The following is a 23,908-nucleotide window of genomic DNA, read 5'->3' as shown; positions in this document are numbered from 1 at the left end:
TTAAAGTGACTATGAGCGTATGCCTGTGCACGGGTGAGTTATTTTATCGCAACCTACCGCCCTCCTCTCCCCTCCCCCCATTCCGTGACTGCTAGAGGGCACTACGATGTAGTTCAGCCACAGCTTCCGTGCTCAAGTTACATATGTCCGCACCCGTACGATGTGCAGCCGTGAACAATATGAGTGAGAGCACCAAATTTGTTATTAACGGAGGATTGTTCGTGATGCGTGCTTTCGTAGGTGCCACGTTTACGTGTAAGAGGTACCTTTTCCCGTTTAATATAATTTAATCTCATTGAGCACCTTTGTGCATGCCATGTGTGTCTAGCCATTTCAGCTTCTTGGAAGCAACTTGGTTTTTCTTTCATAGTGCTTGATCACTCGGCAAGGATGAATTCAACTTCAACAAGGGAAAAATGCAGATACACCTTCCACAATGAAAACTGAAAGGCTATAGGCTATACGATTGAAGCACTAAGACGCGTTTGTGAAAAGCCTAGTTCCTTGAAACTCAGTTTGTCTTTTGCCTGAAAAATGTCAACAAGCTCCCGCTGACCACATTCGTAAATATCAGCATTTATTCAGCCTATTGCCGGGATGCACGCGACTGCCTTCGGAAGCGAGGCTGACAAACGTATCGACGGCATAACGGCGTGTTTCATAGCACGAATTCTGTTCTGCCCTTGCAATTTACCCCCGTGGTAGCTTAGTGGCTATGGCGTTGGGTTGCGTTGCCGAGTAGGAGGTCGCTGGTTCGATCCCGGTAGCGGCGGCAGCATTTCATTGGGGGCGGAAGTCAAACGCTCGTGTGCAGTGCATCGAGTGCACATTAAAGAACTACAGGTGATCAAAATTAGTCCGCAGTCTCTCACTACGGGCGTGCCTTATAATTATATAGTGATTTTGGCGCCGAAAGCCCTAGAAGCGAATTTAATTTCTATTCTTGGGATTTAAACATCGCCCCATGCTTGTCGCCTGAAGAGGGTGCACCACCTCTGGCAACTCAGTTATGTGGCAAAGCACCAAGACTAAAGTGAAAGGGGAGCTGATTGTTTTCAAATAAAAAAAAATAATCTCAGTGCCCTTGCACTCTGTAAAGAAGGATGACCAGCGAAGTTGGTTATGTGGGCCCCTTAATGGGGAACTGCACCTCCACCGCGGGTCGGCCCGGCATTGCACTAACTTTGGGATCGGACCACGTATGGGGAGTGCTTAACGCCTGCTTCACCTCCGCCGCGGGTCGGCCCGGCATTGCACTATTGACGGGTTTGGTCCACTTATAGGGAGTGCTTAACGCCTGCTTCCCCTCCGTCGCGGGCGGAGCCGGTATTGCATTATCTCCAGGATCGGCCCACGTATGGGGAGTTTTCTGCTTATGACACGAAAATTTCCTTGGACGGTAGAGGTATACAGCTTCGCTAAGAAAAAAAAAAGTCACCGACGATTACGATATTCCCTGAGCGAAAGGCGAGCGCAGCTGTATGCATGTTTTTATTTCGCGATATACTGGCTGGCGCGTACAATCTGCCTCGCGCGGCATTGCCAAAGGAACGACATGTGGCGGGACTGCCTCGTTAATCGTGACGCGTGGGCGCGATTCACAGCAGCCGCCGCCGACAGACCTCCGATCATGCAGCTCTTCGTTTCCATATAGGCGACGTGCACTACTCTGGCGCCATTTGGTAGCCATCGTCACCGCAAAGCTCGCCGTGCCCGGCGCTACGCTTTTCTTCTGACGCTTTCGTCAGAAGAAAAGCGGAGGATGAGAGTGTGGCAAACGCGCGAGAAGAAAAGCGTGGGGTTGCACGAGACGGGATTTGCGGCGCCTCCTCCTGTTCACACACACACACACACACACACACACACACACGCTCTATCTCTGCGGTGACAAAGGCTATGAGATGATGCCACAGCAGCGTGCGTCGTCTGCGACATCTATCTGGGGCAGCTGCTGTCACGCCACACAAGCTGCGTTTGCAAGGTGCAGCATCAGACAGGTTGCCCGCGCCAGTCAATATATCGCGAAATGAAAACACGTATAGTGCTGCACTCAAATTTCGCATGTTGCGAAATGTTGCGAACATGTTGCTATCGCATTCATTGATTTGCCCTTGCGGCGAAACTGCCATAATTTTCAGCTTAAGTTGCATGTTGAAGAACCGCAGGTGTTTAAAAAGCAATACAGAGCCCTTTGCTGTACTGCGCCCCTCGTATTCGTAGCCCATGTAGCTTGCGAACGTAAATGGCTATCGGTCAAAAAACTGACAAAAAAAAACTTTCCTTCCTTCCGTCTGCGCAGCTGTGACGGCACCTTGCGCCTTGCCGAGTGCAGCCATGCGTTCTGGAGCCATTCTAGCGGGGAACGGGCTCATGGGCGTTGACGGCGAAACCGGCCTCAGCGACAGCAAGCGTGGAAACGGCGCCTGCGGCACTTGCAGTGTGGCAGTTGCCGTCGCGGACGGCGCGACGGGAGCCACGTTCACGCGTCTAGACAGCGGGACCTGCGCACAGTGCGGCGTTATGAAGGGACGTATACGGCATACAACGCGTCAGTGTGAAAGAAAACACTGTCTTTGTTCAAAGCGAGACTGCTGTGAACGTGCAAGTCTGAGACGGTATTACTTTCATTCGCTTTATATAGTTATCGTGGTGAAGAATCACCCAAGATTGAAATCAATGCGATAGCGAATACACGGGCAGCGGTGGCTCGTTCTTTAGGCCGTTGTCGTGCTGTCCTGGTATCGAAGGCGCATTCGCAGCCAAGCCTGGGATGTGTTAGAAGGCCTCCAGACATGTGCAGTGCGTTCGGCCTCAAGAACGACGAGGCCTAGTGGACCCGTCGTCAAGCGCTTCTCAATTGGCACGAATGGAGCCAGGGCAGTCTTCCGGCTTCCGCTGCTGGCATGAACATTACGCGCACACACATGATCGTTCCTGCTAAGCAGCTGTGTTGCTGCATCAACCTACATCCTGCTCAACCTGTATCAACGCCTAGTTGATGCAGGTTTCTGCGAATTTATTGAAGCGACTCGAGGGAAGTATATGCAGAAGAGCTGCAGCTCTACATACGCAAGCACCCGGGTGAAATGTTTCGCGAGCATGAAACAAGCACTGGAAGAAGGCTCGCGAAGCTTCCTTGGTATTCATCCTGAAGACACGACGCGAGCGCTGCACAACTAGGTCAGGATCGATGACTCTAGAGCGCCGCATAAAAACCACCAGTGGTTGAAGTTTTGAACGACTAATGTCTTTTTAAACTAGTTACTACCACTTTTGAGTATTGGGTAAGCTTCTTGCCTCTTTTGTGGGCCGATACCGGAGATTGTGCAATCTCAAATTCGAGCAGAAACCATCTCACGATGACTGTCGGCGCTAATACGATTAGCGTTCAAGCAATGTAGCGTTCGTGTCCCATCTGCGGCCAGTTTTTTTTTTTTTTCATCTACTTTCATTAATTAATCGTTTCTTCAGTTAGCTACAAGCGATTTCTCCTATGCTGTCCTTAGCGCCATTGTTTGTTGGCTGCTTATGACTAATAAACATCTGTCCCCTCGGTTTCCTTTCCTTTCCCCTAAAACGCACCAAGCGTCGAGACGCTAGGTGCGTTTTATTGCAACATCAGTTATATGACTGCGACACTCAATTTTTCGCCGCCGTCGATAATTACACAAAAATATCTCATGCATGAACCTCCACACTTGCAGGTGCCGCAAACACTAGCTTTAGATATTTTTTTAGGAACGTTAGATATTTTTTTAGGTAGCTCCGGTGGATAAACTGAACAATAACATCAGTGTACTAACTGGAAACGCGGGCAAAGTTGGAGACTGCACAGGTGGCTTGAAATCCACTTGATGCACCGGTTGTCCAGAAGGGGTTGTCGGTGGCTGCGGCGTTCGTGACGTCATCTCGATGGAGAGGCTGCTTAAGAAAAAATGCCAGAAGAAAAAAACTGTTACCTCCATATTCTCAAATGAGCCTTGACTCGAAATTCTTCTTCCACACTACCGAGTTGAGCACAGCGCCTACCGTCGACTAGAGCAAACACTATAGGCTTCTCAAAACGAGCCACTGAGTATCAATTTAGCGCAGTTGCCTCTTCGGTCGAGGGGCGTCGCTGCCATCTTCTGTCTTGCTTCTTTCGAGCTCCTTGACACTGTTACTGGTATATGACTTTTGATATCGTTCCACATACGCTTCATTGAGTAGTAGGTGGAACATCTTAATCTCTTCTCACACAGAATCCGCCAACTAAGCCCGACATATTTGCAAGAATTTTCCGCTCAGTTAGGTTCCGCTTTATTGAATAAGATTAAGAGCGCATCTGTGCGTTCAGTATATTCAGTACAATAATATAACCTCGGTTGTGACTACAGGAAGTGTGATACTTCTGTGCGATTATAGCATTACGTCGAGGCCAATGCGCAGGGCTTGTAGAAACACTTCTTAGGTTTAATGTCAGGAGTAATGAAACGTGCGACCTTTTATTTTACAAGATGCCGTAAAAGATATTAGGCCACAACACAATGCACGCTAATATAGTATTTCTTTAGTATCTTCCTTGTACTCAGTCTAACGTCAGCTAGTTTGAAAACGCGTGGCACAGTATAGTCGACGTGCAAAAGAATACAAAAAAGTTTACCTATTCGCTTAGGCGGTATATGTGTTTTTTAAGCTTGCGGCTTGACCTCTGGCACAGATGTACATTGAAAATGAAAGTGCAGAGGAAGTCTGAGTGTAAAATTGAAGTAGTTGAATAGCTAATTGATCATCCAGTAGCCCATGCCTATGACTGTCTGTCGACCTGCTCGTAGCTCGGCAGCTCTTAGTATCTATTCTAAATTATGCTTGTCCTTCCGGGGCTCTTGTCAAGAGCACCTTTCCAAGTGAACGTAATTAAAACCCTTGCGACAAACTGCACAAATGACTTGACGATATGGCTATGCCAAGCTGTCGGGAACATATCCTGGGTCTATGAAGGGTATCGTGGTGTCACTTAACGCTGATGATGTGCGGATCACTGGTAATAGAAGATCTGACCTGTTTGTAACCTCTTGCTACCACATAGCATCCGCCGAGGGCTTGTCAAACAATTAGTCCTAACAATGTCAAACATGGCGACACCGCAAGCCTGTCTCTACTGAACAAATCAACGATGACTGCTGCCGCATGGAGTATTCACTTGATGCCACGGACTCCATATTACTGCTGTCTTGCTCGCCGCTTCCGCAGCGCTTATGGACGAAAAGCATGTCTATATAAGGGGCAGAATGTAGCCGTTCTAGCTGCAGGGCATTATGGCGGTTGCGATGACGTCAGTACACGCCTTCTGTGCAGTGAAGCTAGTGTACGGCGAACGACAAACGGCCGTGCAGGGCAGCGACGTGCAAACAAAGGCGAAATTGGCAGCGTGCACGGGCTTGACCAACGTATATAGTTCCGACCAACGTAGTTCCAACTTCCAGCACGTAAACAGTGAAGTACACTGTTAAAGGGAACACGCGAGTGAAGAGCGCGCACAAATTTTTTCTTCCGACAGATGTACGGTCAATCGGCTACGCATCAGGTAACTTCTTCGTTGATGGCGCTGGCACCTTTCAACACACCTGTGCAGTGCGTTGAGGTAATAGCTACAGCCGCTCGAGCACCAGCAAAGTGCCACTCGCATATGAGCGTTCCCTTTATCAGTGGACTGCGCTGTACGTGGTACTTGAATGGTGCGCACGAGTCGGACCTGCAGGAAAGCGTTACCTCTCAAACTGATTGCGGCTGCCTTGCCTAAATGCCAGAGTAAAACATCCGGATAAACACTTACGGCTTTTGCTTACGGTACACTTCGATTCCGAATACTAAAGCGCAAACGCGCCGTCTTCCTCCCTCGTGGAGAATGGCGCATGCGTTCTTCTTGATGATGATAACCTTAAAGCCATTGGTACCTACCCACTCAGGAGGATCGGCAACAATCGAGCAGATTTTAGACATGCGTGAATGACAACAATATAAGAAGCTTTAATTATGCTAAATAATTTAAAGCTAGTAGAGTATAAGGGATTTCGTGAACAGCTATTCTTATAGAACATGCATAAGAAAGAAAAAATTGCGAGAGGCATACTAGTTCTTTCTCGCTTTGCTTCACATTTTTAGTTCTTTTTTTCGTGAGTTTGGAAACTCAGATGGGGACAACTGGTGGGAATGACGTTGAATTGAGCAGTACAGCGGTAGGGTTCAATGCTGCTGAAAGCAAATTACGTGACTTCTCTCATAAGTATGTTTTTTTTTCACTTGCCCTCATGCCGGTATCATTCTATTGGTTAAACAAATATGGTACATATGAACAGTTTGGTATTAGCCAATGATTACTGGCTGTCAGAAACAGACAGAGACGAGGTGATTGGACGATTCGCATATGTCTTAGTAAACATTTTTTAAGATTGGAAATATAGTAAGGCTGTTCCAGTATTCGAAATACCACCTCGGAGTATGCTGAAACTCCATCACTTTCACGGAGCAAAAGATGTTGCCAGTTCCATCCTTCACAACCTCATAGTGCGCTATGGAGCACGCCGAGAGTTGCTAAGTGACCGTGGTCGTGTGTTCGTCTCCAACGTTATAACAGCATTTCCGCACGAGTGCTGCGTCCTTCACCGCATACACCACTGCACATCACCTCAAAACAAATGGGATGACAGAACCTTTTATTCGCACACTCGACGTATGTCTGTCTTAGCCGACCACTCCAGTTGGAGCTGGTTTCTAGCTTTTGTCTCATACGCTTACAATACTGCCATGCAAACCAGTAGTGCAATCTCGCCTTTCTTTCTCCGTTAAGGACGCGAATCTTCGTGCACCGTGTACACTCTTCTTCCCTACGGACGCCCACGGATGCCTCAAAAACCACGACGGCTTCCCAAGCAGCTACGTGCGCCAAAAAATTCCGCCGACTTGCTCGTTCGTTCACAGCTCAACACCAATGGCACCAGAAGCATCACCACGATGCATCTACTGCAATTACATGCTATGCTTCCGGCTAGCTGGTCTGATTGTGGGTCCCGTTCACTCCTTCTGGCTTCTCAACCAAACTGCGCTCTCAGTATCACGGTGCCTATCGCATACTTGAAACATTCCCGATCATCGAACTACCTCATCGAGCCACTGGAGCCGTCTTCAGACCAGCGTCGTCGCGGTCCCCGCCCCCAGCTCAAGCAGTGCTACGCCTCCCCCCACCCCATCTTCTTCTGCCCCTAGTTTGCCAGTAGGCCTCTTTTTCTATGGGGAGCGACTGTACTGAAGGCGAACGACATCGTGCTGGTTCAAGTAGAAAATGACAGATTGTTTTTTTTTTGTTTTTCTTTGAGACGCACGCTCGCTCATTCATAGTTTAGCCTGTCTTTTAGGATATGTGTTGCGAAGCTGCGTTGAGAAGCTGTGGTAGAAGACCATCACCCTCAATATACTTTTTTTTATTTCAAACTGAGGATGAGGAGAGCTGAGGGAAAAAAATTAGATGCATAAATGTTGATGAGAAATGCTAACACGCACACGTACACGAAGACAGTCAGGCTATAGTATATACGTGCCAACCCGAAAATGCGCATACATCGCAAAGATGAAGCATTCGAATAAAATTCGCAGACGTATGCAAATTCAAGCAACTTGCATATCGAAGGCAGTGAAGCGTGTACGAGGGAGTTCTTACTCCCTTCGTGTGGTCTAGTGTCGCGACACGATGTGCGCAAGTGCTTCTGACGTCAGTTAATCACACGTGCGTGTGGCATGCACGTGGTGCGGGTTCCTGCAAACTCTTCGCTATATCCGAGCCTAGTACTATGTCTGACGCGTGTTCCTGTACGTGGCGGCTGCGGCTGTACTGGCCCGACTCCGCTCTGTGTATACAGTGCACGAGTGCCTCCTCGACACGGACCACGCCTCCGCAGACCGCTGCCGTCGCACGAAAACCCTTGCGCCCCTCCCCAGTACAGATTCGATCGCTCTGAAAGTGCGGTGCAAAGCTCACTTCCTCGAGATGCCGGCGGCGGGAAGCACGTGTTTCGCAGTTGAGAGCGCAGATAGCAAGGCCAGCATGGTCTCGGAATGTGGAGATACATTGCGACGGGAGCGGAGAGCTCACGGTACAACGAATTTCGAGAACATAAAGACGAGCAAGAATGGTAACAACACGTGGCAAAGTTTGCGAGACGAGACGGCAAGAAAAATGGCAGTGGCGAAGATTTGTCCGATGTATTCGTTACCCCCAAATCAGTCAACTTTTTTTATTAGGTAACATTTTAATAAGTGCTTCTCTTGTAATTCAGTCAAAAATGCATCTTTATTTGGTGTGAAAGTAATGCCCGCCTCTTTGCGCGCTATCTACTACATATATATATATGTATATATATATATATATATATATATATATATATATATACATATATATATATATATTGTAAAGTTTATATATATAAGTAAAGTAAAGGCGTGTAAAGCTTATATATATATATATATATATATATATATATATATATATATATATATATATATATATATATATATATATATATATATAAACTTTACACGCCTCCGCGGTGTCCCGTTGCGCCCGCGGAGCGGCGAGTTTTGCATCCATATATATATATATATATATATATATATATTTAAATTCTGTACTACAGTAAAAAAAATGCCACCATACCGACGTCATTTGTGCTTCGCCAAACGCGCCACGGCTTGCAAGTATAACTTCATCGAACTTGCTTTGAACGCAGTCGGCTGCGAGCACCCTCTCAAGTCATGGAAGTGGTTATCACAGTGAGACAAACCCGTCTGGCAGCTTCTCTCATCCAAATCGCACAGAACGGACTAACAAGATACAGTGGACAACAAGGAAGCGACACGTATCTCGGTACATGGAGCGTCTTTTTCTTTTCTTCTCTTCACTTTTACAAGTCAGCAGTTACTCGGACGATAACTCCTTTTATCGTATGCTGTCCTCTAGTAATGCAGAAGGCTGCTACTGAAGACTTTGAGAAGGTAGTTCTCGATATATATATATATATATATATATATATATATATATATATATATATATATATATATAACCTAGACGTTCAGCAACAGCCGTGCAGGAGGATGTTTTGACATTCGACGGCTTCATCAGTGAGTCGTGTTTTAATACGTTCACATTAGGAGTGTTTAAGTGGAAAGGGAAAGTGTATGCGATGTGGAGGGGCTGCTTCACTCTGTAATTTCCCATGTTTTATGCCTACTATGGCCTCGTGGATGAATCTTATGGTGCTTTTGCTCTGATTTTCTCTTTGATTGAGCACCGTTGACGTTTGCGAAATATTTGAAAAAAAAATTGTATTTACGATTACTGACTATTTGATTCGAAGACCGAATTTCGCGAAACATTGATGGATTCGTTATTCGAAAATTTCGAATATTCATGCACCCTTATGCAGAACAGCAAATAGCGCGAAGGTCACATTCTTTGCAGACGGCTACGTGTGACGTGAGCGTTTACGCCTCCCCTTCGATGAACAGCATTCGAGCGAATTCTCTTGCTCCTTTTTGTCGTTGATAAAAAAAAAAATCTGCAGAAACCATTCATGAGGATGTTAAACATAGGGGAATAGCCTGAGCGAGCGAGCGAGCGAGCGAGCGAACGAACGAACGAACGAACGAACGAACGAACGAACGAACGAACGAACGAACGAACGAACGAACGAACGAACGAACGAACGAACGAACGAACGAAGGACCGAACGAACGAACGAACGGACGAACGAACGAAGGAACGAACGAACGAACAGACGAACAGACGAACGAACGAACGAACGAACGAACGAACAAACGAACGAATGAACGAACGAACGAACGAAGGAACGAACGAACGAACGAAGGAACGAACGAACGAACGAACGAACGAACGGACGAACGAACGAACGAACGAATGAACGAACGAAGGAACGAACGAAGGAACGAACGAACGAACGAACGAACGAACGAACGAACGAACGAACGAACGAACGAACGAACGAACGAACGAACGTTTCCCTCACCGGGTCTGACCCTAGAAAACCACGAAAACGGCCGAAAGAGCCAAAAACTAGTATTCGCTTTGAACGGGTCAATGAACCCGTATCACATTCACGGCTGGCGCAGGTCTGGATGCGGCGGGTCCGTTGTTCGAGTCCCGCGGCGTCCACTTGAGTGCGGACGACGCCGACTTCGTGGACGTGCTGCACACAAGCGTTGGCAGCGGCTGTACGGACGTAGTCCAGGGCCGGCTCGGAATGCGCACCAGCTGCGGGCACGGGGACTTCTATCCCAATGGCGGTGACGATCAGCCCGGATGCTGGAAATTTAGCTGTGAGTATAGTACCGGAAAATTGTGTGCATTCGGCTGCTTTCGAACGATTCACGAGATGGCGTTATCACGAAAATTCGTCCTTGCGAACTATTCGCGAAATTTCGAATAACTATAGCGAACTATAGGGCGGCGATCGTTCAGCTAGACCATGGGAAGGATAGGTAGCGGATGAATTTGTCTAATCTTCGTTCTTGTGGTATTTTAAGCCTTGTACTACTAACCTACCCAGCAATCATTTCCTTTTCTAAACGCACGAAGGTACTAGGTTTTTGCGCACGTGCACAACAACTGCAAAATGTTGCATTCTTAGTGCAATAGTTTGTTGAAAACGATGCGTTTGCAATGTCACAAAGCCACTTGAAGCCAGAGTGACGAAGAAGGCAAATCTGCCTGCTAATCATCATTCCTATGCAAGCTCCACCGTTGTACCCGCAGCTACAAGAGACGCAAGCGTCCTCTCTTCATAGGAAACTTTCATAGGCTGCATGCTGAGTTCGACGTCGCGGGATCAATTTACCGGCTGGAGCGCCGGATTTAGATTAACACACTCCGCATAAAAACATCCCTGTAATTTGATTTAGGTGCGCGTTAAACAACCGCAGCTGGCCAGAAATAACCATGAGCCCTACTGCGAAAGCGCTTCTCACAGCACCGACGTTTCCTTCAGATGTTAACTATAATGAGTTTCACCTATCCCAAATGATACAAAGAACAGCAGCGCTCTCGCGAGGCGACCGCTGAACTGATTTGAATGAGGTTTGTTGCACTTAAACGACCAAGTCATTTTACTGTGCGGTTTCAAGTATACATAGATATTGATTAAGGCCATCCGCCATCGTAATGAAGCTGCTGTTCAAATCCATCATTGCCTGTTTGGGTAGCTCAGTAGATCTATAGCGTAATGCTGCTCAGCTCGTGATAACAGGTTCGGTCCTGTCCATGGTGGAGGCAATTCGAAGGGGTCGAAATGCAAATACAAGACATTAATGTACTTGAATTTAGGTGCATGGTAAAGAACTCCAATTCAAAACTACGGTCAAATTTAACCCGGAGCCCTCCACTACGGCGTGAGCTTTTGAACGTAAAGCCCCAGAATTTCTTTGTCAATAATAGGACAACATCTCATCTGGTCGGTAATGAAATTTACATTAAGGAAACGAAAGACAGCCAGCGAGAGAAACCCGGAGAGGCAGGGAGGTTGACCAAGCGGACGTCTGGTTGGCTCCCTTGCCCGGGGGAGATGGAATGAGGATGGATTGAGCGACAAGGCAAAAGGAGAGAGACAGCTCGCACGCACAGTAGTACCCAGCTAGACGCAGGGTGTCTACTGCTGTGCTGCACATCTTCTAAAAGCGCCTCTTCTGGATTCACCGCAGATGCAGGGGTCGCGCACGGGGAAGTCAGCCGTTCCAATGAGAAGGGAGTACGAATTTGTGAAGACATCCAGTCGTACGTGGCACAGCTATGTAGTGCCACACCCGGAGAGGGCTGACTGTTGCCTCAGCCGCAGTGACGGATCAAGCATGAAAACGAAAGACAGAACGTCGAACAAAGAAGTGTGGTCAAAGAAGTTAAAGACGTTCTGGCTTCCACATTAAGACAGTGGATACGGCTCCTGCGTTGAAGTCAGCACTCTTCTTCTAACCACCTTGACCGCACAAATTGGGTCGGTGTTCTGTTTTTTGTTGCCTAGATTTGGTGCTTCTATTGGGACACCCACAACGATAATGGAAGAGGGAATAGTCTAGAAGAATTTGACATGCCACAAGTAACGCCGGAAGAAGTGAAGAAAGCCTTGGGAGCTATGCAAAGGGGGAAGGCAGCTGGGGAGGATCAGGTAACAGCAGATTTCTTGAACGATGGTGGGCAGATTGTTCTAGAAAAACTGGCCACCCTGTATACGCAATGCCTCATGACCTCGAGCGTACGGAATCTTGGAATAACGCCAACATAATCTCTAAGGAAGGGGATGCCAAAGACTTAAAAATTATAGACCGATCAGTTTACTGTCCGTTGCCTACAAAATATTTACTAAAGTAATCGCAAATAGAATCAGGAACACCTTAGACTTCTGTCAACCAAAGGCCAGGCAGGATTTCGTAAAAGCTACTCAATAATAGACCATATTCACACTATCAATCAGGTGATAGAGAAATGTGCGGAATATAACCAACCCTTATATATATAGCTGTCATGGATTACGAGAAAGCGTTTGATTCAGTCGAAACCTCAGCAGTCATGCAGGCATTACGGAATCAGGGTGTGGACGAGCCGTATGTAAAAATACTGTAAGATATCGATAGCTGCTCTACAGCCACCGTAGTCCTCGATAAAGAAAGCAACAAAATCCCAATAAAGAAGGGCGTCAGGCAGGGAGATACGATCACTCGAATGCTATTCACAGCGTGTTTACAGGAGGTATTCAGAGATCTCGATTGGGAATTATTGGGGATAAGAGTTAATGGAGAATACCTTAGTAATTTGTGATTCGCTGGTGATATTGCCTTGCTTAGTAATTCAGGGGACCAATTGCAATGTATGCTCACTGACCTGGACAGGCAAAGCAGAAGGGTGGGTCTAAAAATTAATCTGCAGAAAACTAATGTTTAACAGTCTCGTAAGAGAACAGCATTTTACGACAGGTAGCGAGGCACTGGAAGTGGTAAAGGATATATATCTACTTAAAGCAGGTAGTGACCGCAAATCCGGATCATGAGACTAAAATAATCAGAAGAATAAGAGTGGGCTGGGGTGCGTTTGGCTGGCATTCTCAGACCATCAACAGCAGGTTGTCATTGTCCATAAAGAGGAAAGTGTACAACAGCTGTGTACACTTTGGTGAGTACTGTGAGTACTGGTACACAAAAGTGTACCAGTACTCACCTACGGGGCAGAAACCTGGTGGTGGTGGTGGTAAACTTTATTGAAAGGGGGAAGGAGAAAGGGGGAGGTGGCTGAGGGATCGGGCTCAACTAAGGCCCTGGGCCTGATTGGTCTTCTCCGCCCAGTCCGCCAGTTCAAGCTGTCGGTCGACGTCCCCGGACCTGAGCCAGGATGGCCAGTCAGTCTCGCTGCTGACGGGGGGATGAGAAAACGGGAGCGAGGTGCATACCCACATTGTGTGTGTGAGTGTCCCTGTTTGTGAACAGAGCCTACATAGGTCGCTTTCCTTGCCCCTGTGAACCCTAGTGGCTTACGAAAAGGGTTCTACTTAAATTGAGGACGACGCAACGAGATATGGAAACAAGAATGATGGGTGTATCGTTAAGGGATAAGAAGAGAGCAGATTGGGTGAGGGAAGAAACGCGAGTTAATGACATCTTAGTTGAAATCAAGAAAAAGAAATGGGCATAGGCAGGGCATGTAATGAGGAGGGAAGATAACCGATGGTCATTAAGGGTTACGGACTGGATTCCAAGAGAAGGGAAGCGTAGCAGGGGGCGGCCAAAAGTTAGGTGGGTGGATGAGATTAAGGAGTTTGCAGGGACAACATGGCCACATTTAGCACATGACCGGGCTACTTGGAGAAGTATGAGGGAGGCCTTTGCCCTGCAGTGGGCGTAGCCAGGCTGCTGGTGCTGCTGCTGCTGCTGATGATGATGATGGTGGTGCCAAGATGCGGCGGAGATTGTCCAGTCTAAAATTAAAACGCGCGTTCTTAGCTGTCGAACACGACAATGTATTGATACAACCGTACTGCGCGTGCCCTTTGCAGCCTGCTTGCACTCGATGGCGGCCGAGTTCTACGCCGAATCGATGCGAAATTTGCGAATTCCCGACACGCTCGTGCGACAGCTACGAGGCCTTCGAGTCCGAAGCGTGCCCGGCCAGCTGCAACGACGGTCGGACGTGCGGCATGATGGGCCATCCGGCCAGCAGGACACTTGTCGGTAACCACTTGTCGGTAACCAAGCATCAGTGCCCGGCGAGGCACAGGCGCACGCAGAGCGCTCCCGCCAGGGTGGATCCTGATGAGGCGCTTCTGAGATCGCTGGGACGCTCAACGAGCATGCTGCTTGAAGAGGGAACGGCCAGGGATCGCCAGGTGCTGTTGGACGCGCTCAGAGAAGAGACGAAGACACGTGCAGGGCGGCCGCCGGCGTAAGGCCTATTCGCCAATGACAATTATCACAGCCTCCGAGATACGTGAGGTGCATGGCCAACATCGGAGGCCACGCACCATTGTACGTGATTTTCACGGCCTTGAGGGGGCGCCGCAGTCGGGCGAAGATGGGGGCTGGATCCTGGATTCCGGCGAAGCTCAGCTTGAGCTCTGTTTCTCGATTTTGTAATTAAACCCCGATATTTTGTCGAAGACGAACGCCTTGCCTTGGTCAAGCGTTTTGTGGTTGTTGGCGTAAAATAAAAGACGACGGAATGGCAGTCGTTGGCCTGTGCTTGCAGACGGGCTCGCATGCCGCCTCGGTGATGTTTTCATTGAAGTCGGCGTCACTGAAGCTGAATACAGTGGTAAGATCAAAGCGCAAGCACATGTGCGGTGTACTGACATTCTGCTAGCGTTACGAAAAGCCTTAATTTGTCATTTTTCGTGATACAGTAGGCAACCAACTGATACGACTCACCGTGAGTAGTCGCTTTAATTTCAGTGGACAAATATGCGCAAGTATTGTATAAACAGACTCGCAATTTTAGAGATGAAGAGAAAGGGAACGAAGGCAAGGGGCACGCGCATCAGAATCTTGGATTAGAATAAAACATTTAGGTTCTACGTCTAGAATAAAATGAGCAATGGCCTGGACGGTGTTCAACCGGATTTCGCGTCTGGTAAGTGTTGTCCCATCCGGCACATCTGGTGCCGTGAAACCCAAAATTTTCGTGCCCTCTCGGGTCGCTGACGGCGGAGGACACGACACGCTTGTCGAAATCACCGCCTGACATGGAGCAGCCGTTGGTGACTCTGGCGGAGACGCGCAAGAGTTTCCGCCTCAAAGCCATTCGCATTATCCTGGAGGCGGCGGGGCACCTGGGATTTGTGGAACCGGCTCCGTCAGAGTCGCTTCCTGCCAAGGACGCGCTATTACATCAGCAGATCGCCCAGAAGAACGTCGACGGGCTTCACGACTACGACCAAGCCCAAAAATATTTCCATTAAGCATTCAAATTTCAGAAGAAGGTGAGCCATAACCTTCCTTTAATTCGACTCGTGACCGGAACGTACAAGCCCCCGAAAGAATTATTTACGAAGTTAAAGAGCTGCTGCGTTGACTTCGTCGCCAGAGCACATGCTCTGGTGACGGAGCAGCTCCCCGTGATGAAGGCAGCACCGAAGCAGCTCCCTTCTCAATTATCTTCTCAATTATCTATGACAGCGGTCAGACAAGCAAGATCAAAGCAGGATTGTCTACGAGAACCTTGACGGGATACTGGCAGAAATAAAGGGACCTAACGCTCACTTTAGCAATATCAGTGGCAGACTTGTTTCGAAGACATTGAAGAGGCAGCTGCAGCAACAGACACAACCAACAGGACTCGCATCGCTCACTCACTGTCGTAGGAACGGTCGCTTGTGCAAACGTAGGGGCGTGCGAATATTCGAAAATTTCGACTAACCAATAAATAAAGTACCGTCTTCGGATCGAATAGTCCCTTCATAAAGTGGGAATATTTTGCGAATATTTCACAACGTTAACTGTGCTCAAGTAAACGTAAAATTGGAGCAGGAATGCTGTAAATTATCACCCCGAGGGCAGTGTATAGACAAAGTTTGACAACTTGCGTATCGAAGCAGGCTACGTCAGTTAGGAAGTTATACCTTACAGGCTGTACAGCGATCATTCGCACACTCTGAAGAGTTTTGTGCATGTGAAGAAACTACTTGTTTGCTTTTAGTGCTTCATTTCTGCTTTTAATTAATGTTTCATAACGTACTACGTAATTTATTTATTATTTCCAATACTGTTAGTCCTTGCGGGCTGTTACAGGGGTGAGGGAAAAGGAATTTTCCACAAACACGTAACACCAGTTCCGCAATGAACAAACAATGCATTCAGCAAACACATGACAGTTTACGCTCAAATGATTCAGTTGTGTGCATTTCAATAAATACATCTGCGTCAAGTTTGTTCCAATCGACTATAGTTTTCACAAGAAAGGAAAATTTGAAGGCATCAACGCGCGGCGCATAGGGCATTGCAGCATGAGGGTGACCTGTACGTGGGGACAGTCGTCCAGGGGGCCGCAAGTATAGTCTGCAGTCCAAATTGAATTTATTGTTATACAGTTGGTACAAGAATTTCAACCTGGCTATTTCTCTGCGCGTTGCGAGTTCGGGCAAACCGGCACGAGATAACGCAGTTACAGACTGCGTCCTTTGATAAGCATTAAAGATGAACCGTGCGGCTAGTCTTTGAATTCGTTCCAGTTTATTTATCAAGCCCACTTGGTGCGGATCCCAGACTATACATGCGTATTCTAGTGTGGGTCGTACAGCTGTTTTGTGCGCCTTGAGCTTTACCTCGGGTGTAGCATCTTTCAACTTTCGCCTTAACAGACCGAATTTGCGTTGAGCAGAACCACAAATATTTTCAATGTGTGCGTTCCAATTCAAATTGTGCGTAATAACAGAAGCTTGCTGACTTTAAGAATTCTGGGATGTGAACATCATTCTATATTAATTGTGATAATGGCTACTCAATATACGCATTTAGAAAGCATTCAAAAGCATATACGCATTCAAAAGTATTCAATATTCGATTCGCTTCTGGCACTATTCGATTCGTATTCGATTCACACACCCCTATTGTCAAGTCGAGTGAGCCAGTGAAATGCGCCATATTCAAGAGGTGGAACTGTCACCCGAACACCTCAGCGCTGTGGGGCCTGACCCCACAAACAATAAGACAAGACAATTGGAAGAAAAAGCGAGATTCACGACCCAGTCAAGACACCGACTAGAAGAACTAAAGTAAGGTGGCGCACTGCAACAACCACTGCCTGCAGGGCACCCCTTCGAAGATATAGGAAGCTTCGAAGGAAGATTCGACGACACAAAAGGGGAAAAGCAAAGATAAGGCAACATGAAGCAGTTGTGCTTCTGACTAAGAGAACGCTATACGACAGAGGGCAAGACGCAAGACCTTCTGGCCGCCTCTACAATGCAATCCAAGTACATACGTGTCAAGAATACAAACGTAGCTGGGAAAGAAAGCAAAGCAGTTATGCACATCTGAACTTGACCTTAGGCACCGACTAACGAACTACATTCTTGGATAGTCATCAAAGGCTACAGTGCCTCTCTTTCACGGTTCTTCCTGGACGCTGATGTGCGGTTGGATGCAAGTGGAAATAAGCGCGACGCATTAGACACGATAGCCACCGACCATTAACGAAAGCTGGCACGGACGCTTCGAGCAAACCTGCACATCTCGGACGTCGACGCCTGGCGAGAGGCAGCTCCACTTTTATGGTCGTTAAGTAGATTGAGCACAATGACTAAAACGGCATCTCAGTGATGGCACTTAGCCTAGACAATGCAGTAGTGCACTACGATTCGTACTGCAGCAAGTCTTAGTGTGCACCCTTCCACCAACGGGCAAGAGGAAGAGGTGCGATCCAAGATCCGAGAATGGTGTACCTGAGACCGATTATAATACACTTGCCCCTTGGCAGCATCGTCTTGAAACGCATTCTTCGCGACCGAAACCTGGAGCGCCTGGATGAAAGACTATGGTACAGCATCGACACAGAACCGCCGACGAACTAGTTGTTGCAGTCCCGCTTCCTGCCCTCAGGTGGCGCTCCTCGGAGCATTTTTATATTCCACTTAATCAGAAAATAACGAAGGAGAATTATGAAAAATTATATTCACTTTAGGGCCAAGTGCGTTTCTTTACGTTGTAGAGGGCGTTCAGGAACAACGGATATATATTTCTTTCTGGCAGCGTACCTCTTGTGTGGTACTTTATTCTTGCATCTGAAGAAAGCCCACGAAATATGATAATGAAAAAAGACGCATGGCTGAGCTCATGAGCAATTGTATCGCCGTGCTCTAAACCGTGGTTCGAGCGAACATTCTTGTTAGCGCTGCCGTGAACTGTCTGGCAAGAGGCAGCTGACAGAATCGCAAAAGAAGTTCAGTGAAAACGTTCAACGAAACGAAACTGACCAGCGGGACGCCACAGATGTAGCTTTAATTGAATCTACTTTAATTCACAAGCGGAAATAATAAGCAGTCAGAGACTCTGAGTGCGGTCGAATTCTTTTTCTTCATCGGCTTCGAGGTCAGCAGTGTCGTCTTGTTCAGCTTGCCCATGCCGCGTGTCCCGGATAACGTTGACCAAGCTGTTCAACGAAAAAATATGTTTGTAAAACGTGCTGCAAGGTAAAGTGATAAGACTTATGGTGTTCGCTCATACGAGGCCTGACAACCGAAGGCCTTAGTCCTACAGTTTAATCTTGAACCAAGCTTATAAAACATTATTTTCATCGAACAGCTTGGCTAACATCAGGTGGGTCACCACATACATATATTAGTATATTGCCTACTATATATTTGGTATATTGGCCACTCGTGCAGTCACAACGTATCAGAAAGGCTCATATGCGATACAAAAGTTCATCAACGCGGTGTAACCAGCAGTCACCAGTAGCGCAAAAAAAAAAATATATATATATATCGTAGCCACTTGCTTCGAGTATCGCGTTTCAATCGCTTAGCACTGTAGACGCTGACGGAAGGGAATAGCCGAGGGCCACGAAAGACGACGGCATCTATTCAGCGTACAATTGTAATTTCGAATATAGCGTCGGACATCGATGCCTCGGAATCTTCTTGATACGAAATGCTGTCTGTGCAAACGCGTCGACGAAATGCAGCGCGTGACAGACGATAACATCGAAAGCAGGAAAGAAGACCGAAATGGAACAAAGAAACAGATCGCGACGATAACGCGCGGTAACTGTGCTCCGTGGTCCGGTCGCCTAGGAAACGGCCGCGCATGCGCAACGCCACGTGACGGCGGCAGAGCGCCGTCGGAGCTTGGCTGCGGACGACGTGGCTGCAAGTGCGGTAAGTGGCACTCATTATATTTTGCGCTAATGAGCTGAAAATTGGGTTCGCAAACATAGTTCCCCGCTCATTATCATCTCAAGCGATATGTCGTGGCCTTGTCAGTCATTACGCTCACTTGGTTACATCAAGCAGCCCCTTTCTTTCTGTCCCGGACCTGTCGGGAAACTAGCTTAACAAACTTTGATACGCACTGAACAGGAATATACGTCAGCTATGTTGAAACTCGCTTGAATAATTTCGGAACTGTGCTGCCCGGATTACCGCATCAATTTACGACCCGTGTCACAGTAGCACAACCATAAAACCATCTCTTGACCTCTAATCGCTAGAATTGCGTCGAAAAATTGTCCGAATGTGTCCCTTTCATAAACTGCGTTATAATTGTCCTGCTTTACGAAACGCGGTGCTCCTATTCCCAGCCCGCACGTCTCATCGTCTTTTCAACGCCGTAATCGTTCAGCGCTTAAGTGGACTGACTCTAACCTGCTACGATTAACGATTGGAACGAATTGCGGAAATAATCGTCATTGAGCGGATTCCAAATGAATTGAAGCATTTAATTTCTAAACAATGCACATTTAACCTGAGGTTATTTATTCCTATATGCATTTCACTTTTTGTTTGTGTATCTTATCGTGCGTTTCATGTATTCTTTAAACCAAATTTGTATTGATGCTGTGGCTTCTCGCATATTTGCTCCCCGCGTACGTAATACCGCAAAAGGGGCCTTGACGGGATTGATAAGCGATGCTTATGAGTGACAGCCCCTCTATTGCGGTTATTAAAATACAGCACATTATAGTTTGGCTTAGAAAAGCTGAAAAGTGCTTTCGCTGTTGATCCTGGTAAAAACTATATAATGATTGCTTTGTCATTAAAGACCTACGGACCCTTTTCTGCAGCCGATGGCAGTGCCTCGTTTGCGCACCATAATAGCACACGTGCATTCTTCGGCAGCAGCAGGGTTTTAATGCGACACTCGCCTTCATATTTCAAAAGTTTGCATCTAAACCATGTAAACGAAGGTATATTAGGAAACTGATCCAGTCGAGGCTGTTCTTGTGCCTGCAGCGCTTGGTAACAATAAACGCAAACAACGTATGCAGTCGTCGTCATAATAAACTCGAACACGCTTTACACGCATATTGTGCTTCTCTTGCAGAGGATGCCGCAGATGTCTGCTTAGGGTGCCTTGAATGGTGCTAGCTTAGTGCGTCTTCCTTCCTAAGCATTCAATATTTGCTCCTTTAACCCAAGCGTTTCTTAAAGCCACTTTAGATGAGGCTTCATTGTTCGAATTAATTGTGACGGCGGCTGTATTCGTTATGACGATTTTACATGTGGCCTCGATGCCACAGCTGTGACCAGCGCGAACAGTGGGAATTGTACGCTGGTTTCTGGCGTGATGTCACGGTTTATTCTGTAATTACTACAGCTTCATTCCTATCTAGCGTCAGCTACGAGCGCAGAAAGCTATATGCCATGAACTTGTAGCAACCGACTGACGGGTTGTTCTTGTCGGAGCCACCTGATATACTAGGCTGGCCGTAATGTTTATTTGCGGGCGAGTTACATGAAACAAGGCACGAAAATGATCGGTAGTTTATATTATTCCGCTGCAGTAAGTGTTAATTAGTCAAAATTTGTTCGCATTTGTCACAGCTCTGTGTATTTCTACGCGTGCTATTTTTTTCACGCTTTAACGTTGACCGCTTCTACCGAAATATTCTTGTCAGATTATCGTTCTAGGCTAGACGCACTTTGCTCCCTTCTGAACTTCGGAAACGTCGTCGCCATTTTCGATGCAGCGAGACAGGCTTGTCTCGTAAGATTGCGCCTTCCATCTTGTTCAGTATGAGCTGCAATGCGCGAGCCGTGCCCACAGCGCTTACCGAGTCGAGGTGGTGGTCGTGCTAGAGCGTGACTAGCGTGACGGTGTCGATAAAAAAATGTGGAGAGGGTTTCGCCTTTCCAGCGATGTGCCATCCGTTTCTTTGCTCCCACTCTCCCCACAACCCTGTTGGCGCTGAGCCCTCGCAAGGGTTGCAAACGATGGAAGATCGCTCGAGGGCTGCGCGCGGCCGCGATCGTGATATCGAGGGTTGCTAAGGCAACGTGGCCGCCGCCTGCCCGGCGCGACGATAGACGCATCGCGTGCGGCATGTTTTGGCGTTGGCGAAAGACGAATGGAAGCAACGGCTCGACGCATTCGACATTAGCGAAGGAGGGTTCCGAAGGCATTTTACGCTCTGCAAAAACACAGTGCGAAATATTTGCGACGTGCGTTGACACTGCGACGTAACTGCTGTGTGGGCTACGTTGTTTTACAGCGAAGCTGTTAAAGGCTGTTTTCCACACCATTGTGTACACGCGTGTAGAAAAAATTCCCGAAAATGCAATGCCGGGCCGATCCGCAGCGGAGGTGACCCAGGCGTTAAACACTTCCCATACGTGAGCCCATCCCAAAGACAGTGCAATACCGGGCCGACCCGCGGCGGAGGTGAAGCAGGCGTTAAGAACACCCCATTCGTTGGCCGATGCGGTGGATGGTGAAATGCAGGGGTGACACGTGGCGAAGGTGCAGTTCGCTATTAAGGGGCCCACATACAAAGCTTCGCTGGTCATCCTTCTTCACAAAGTAAAAGGGCGCCGAGTTTCCTTTTTTTTTTTTTTTTTGTCATTGGTCGTTTTCAGCGGTGCGTCTGGAATGTAGAAGCTATTGGATTGTCGCAATCGTCAGTCAGTCGCATCATTACCGCCGTCGCTAGGCTCATTACGGTTGAGGGAAACTAAAAAGGGGTGCGAGCTTTTTCTCCACGGTGCAGGAGAAAGCCTCATTCAAGAACGCTTTCTTGACCGTGGCAAGATTCTCGAAGTTGGATGTGTGGACGGAAATCTCATCGCAGTCGTCCGCCCTAAGAAGCTCAGCCACTGCTAAACGAAATACTATCAGAGCCACGGCCTAGACGCAGAGAACGGCTTTGATTGCTTAATGTATGGCGCACCACCTAGCCACACGCAAAAAAATAAAAAAAAATAGAACGCAGATAAAATTAAACCCCGCGCTGTCCACGTCTGAAGCTCGCAGTTATTACTGGTGATTAAACATGCAATTTTTGTACAGAAATCAATATGTTTCTTGCAAAACAACATGCTTCAATTACTATATCATCCCCAAAGTACAAACAAAAATACTCACGTGACCTTGCATAAGGACGCCGCTTGTTCACTGGTCACCCTCGCGCCACGACGTTTCACTCATTCTCCAAGTGACGTAACCCAGACGTAACAGTCAGAGCAAACCAGTTCCAAAGCGAACCGTTGTAGAATACGGCCCCATGTTTTAATTTCGCGAAATGGTGGCTGGTGCGGGCAGTTTATCCGGTGAAGCGCGTTGAAAACGGAGCGAAGAGTAACCCGATTGCCTCGCTAATAAGGAGATCACGAGAGGCAGCGCGTGGGTGACACCTGGGCACGATACACGGCAGCCGCCGCAGAAAGACCTGCGCTCATACAGCGCTTTATTTCCATACAGACGACGCGTCCAATCCTTGCGCCTGGCTGCAAAGCCCTTCTTGCGCAGCACTACGCTTCTCACGCTTTCACCGTACCCTCCTCCTCCGATTTCCTCCTCGCGCTGTCTTCGGTATCGCAGTCTTTCGTCTCCCGCTGCGCTCTGCGTTCGCTTCGGTCTTTCGCCATGCTCGTTCGATCGGTTACGAGGGACAACGCCGACGCTCGCCGCAGGAAGGGGCCCCCTAAGAGCTGCGCTCTAGAAAGACTCTAAGGGCGTTAACAAGCTCGACTTCCATAGAATTATTGTATGAAACTCTATGTTAACTTCTGTACAACGTGGCTACATTTGTACGACTTCATCCACTAATACGAAGTGATATAATATTGTCCGTGAATCTGAGTGTTGCACGTTTCCGTGTAGCTAGACTGTGCTTTAATCTCCAGTAAAGGCACATTCTAGTAATCGTTACAAGTAGTGCTACCAATGCTGTACAAGACTGCTTTCAAGCTGTCTTAAAAAATATGGGTTTTACGTGCCAAAACCACTATCTTATTACGAGGCACGCCATGGTGGGGGACTCTGGAAATTCACCGTATATTCCCAGCGGAAGCATTATGCAATACTCGAAGCCGTTAAACGTAGGAAGCAGACAAATGTCGCTATTGTGTTCACATACTCACTGAGCATCGCTGGAGCCGTAACGAGCTTACGAAAGCATAAGAACCCTGTTTTTAACAAACTGTACCCATTGTTATGGTGCATACATGTGCAACCAAGTCATTGGCCTTTGCTGGGTACTTGACCACAAAGACGTAAGAGGCAATGTATCTGCTGAAGAAAATGCTACGTCAGTAGCCTTGAGCGATACAAATATGGGTATGGGCGCTCGTGGGTACCCTCTATAGGTACTTGTGTACCCATAGAGGCAACAGATCTTAAACCCTTCTTATGGGATAAGTTGAGGAAGTATTTAAAAGGCAGTGGGGTACTG

General features: G+C 47.6%; 1 protein-coding gene and 1 long non-coding RNA gene across 2 annotated transcripts in view; one reads left to right on the top strand and one right to left on the bottom strand.

Moving 5' to 3' along the window:
- Positions 1-1,859: 1,859 nt before the first annotated feature.
- LOC129386924 (uncharacterized) lies at positions 1,860-21,436 on the bottom strand. Its single transcript, XR_008614231.1, has 3 exons — positions 21,293-21,436; positions 3,804-3,921; positions 1,860-2,501 (listed from the first exon to the last, which is right to left on the bottom strand). It is a non-coding gene; the product is annotated as an uncharacterized lncRNA (long non-coding RNA).
- Positions 21,437-21,798: 362 nt separating this feature from the next.
- Positions 21,799-23,908, top strand: part of LOC126539599 (uncharacterized) — a 195,438-nt gene continuing 193,328 nt past the window's right edge. Inside the window, exon 1 of the mRNA XM_072285235.1 lies at positions 21,799-21,851. Coding sequence (XP_072141336.1) covers positions 21,799-21,851 — 53 coding nt within the window. The remainder of the gene's footprint in view (positions 21,852-23,908) is intronic.

Source organism: Dermacentor andersoni, chromosome 11, assembly GCF_023375885.2.
Source record: "Dermacentor andersoni chromosome 11, qqDerAnde1_hic_scaffold, whole genome shotgun sequence".
Classification (NCBI taxonomy): domain Eukaryota; kingdom Metazoa; phylum Arthropoda; class Arachnida; order Ixodida; family Ixodidae; genus Dermacentor; species Dermacentor andersoni.
The sequence above is the reverse complement of the archived record's forward strand: the minus strand, read 5'-3'. Positions and strand labels throughout refer to the sequence as shown.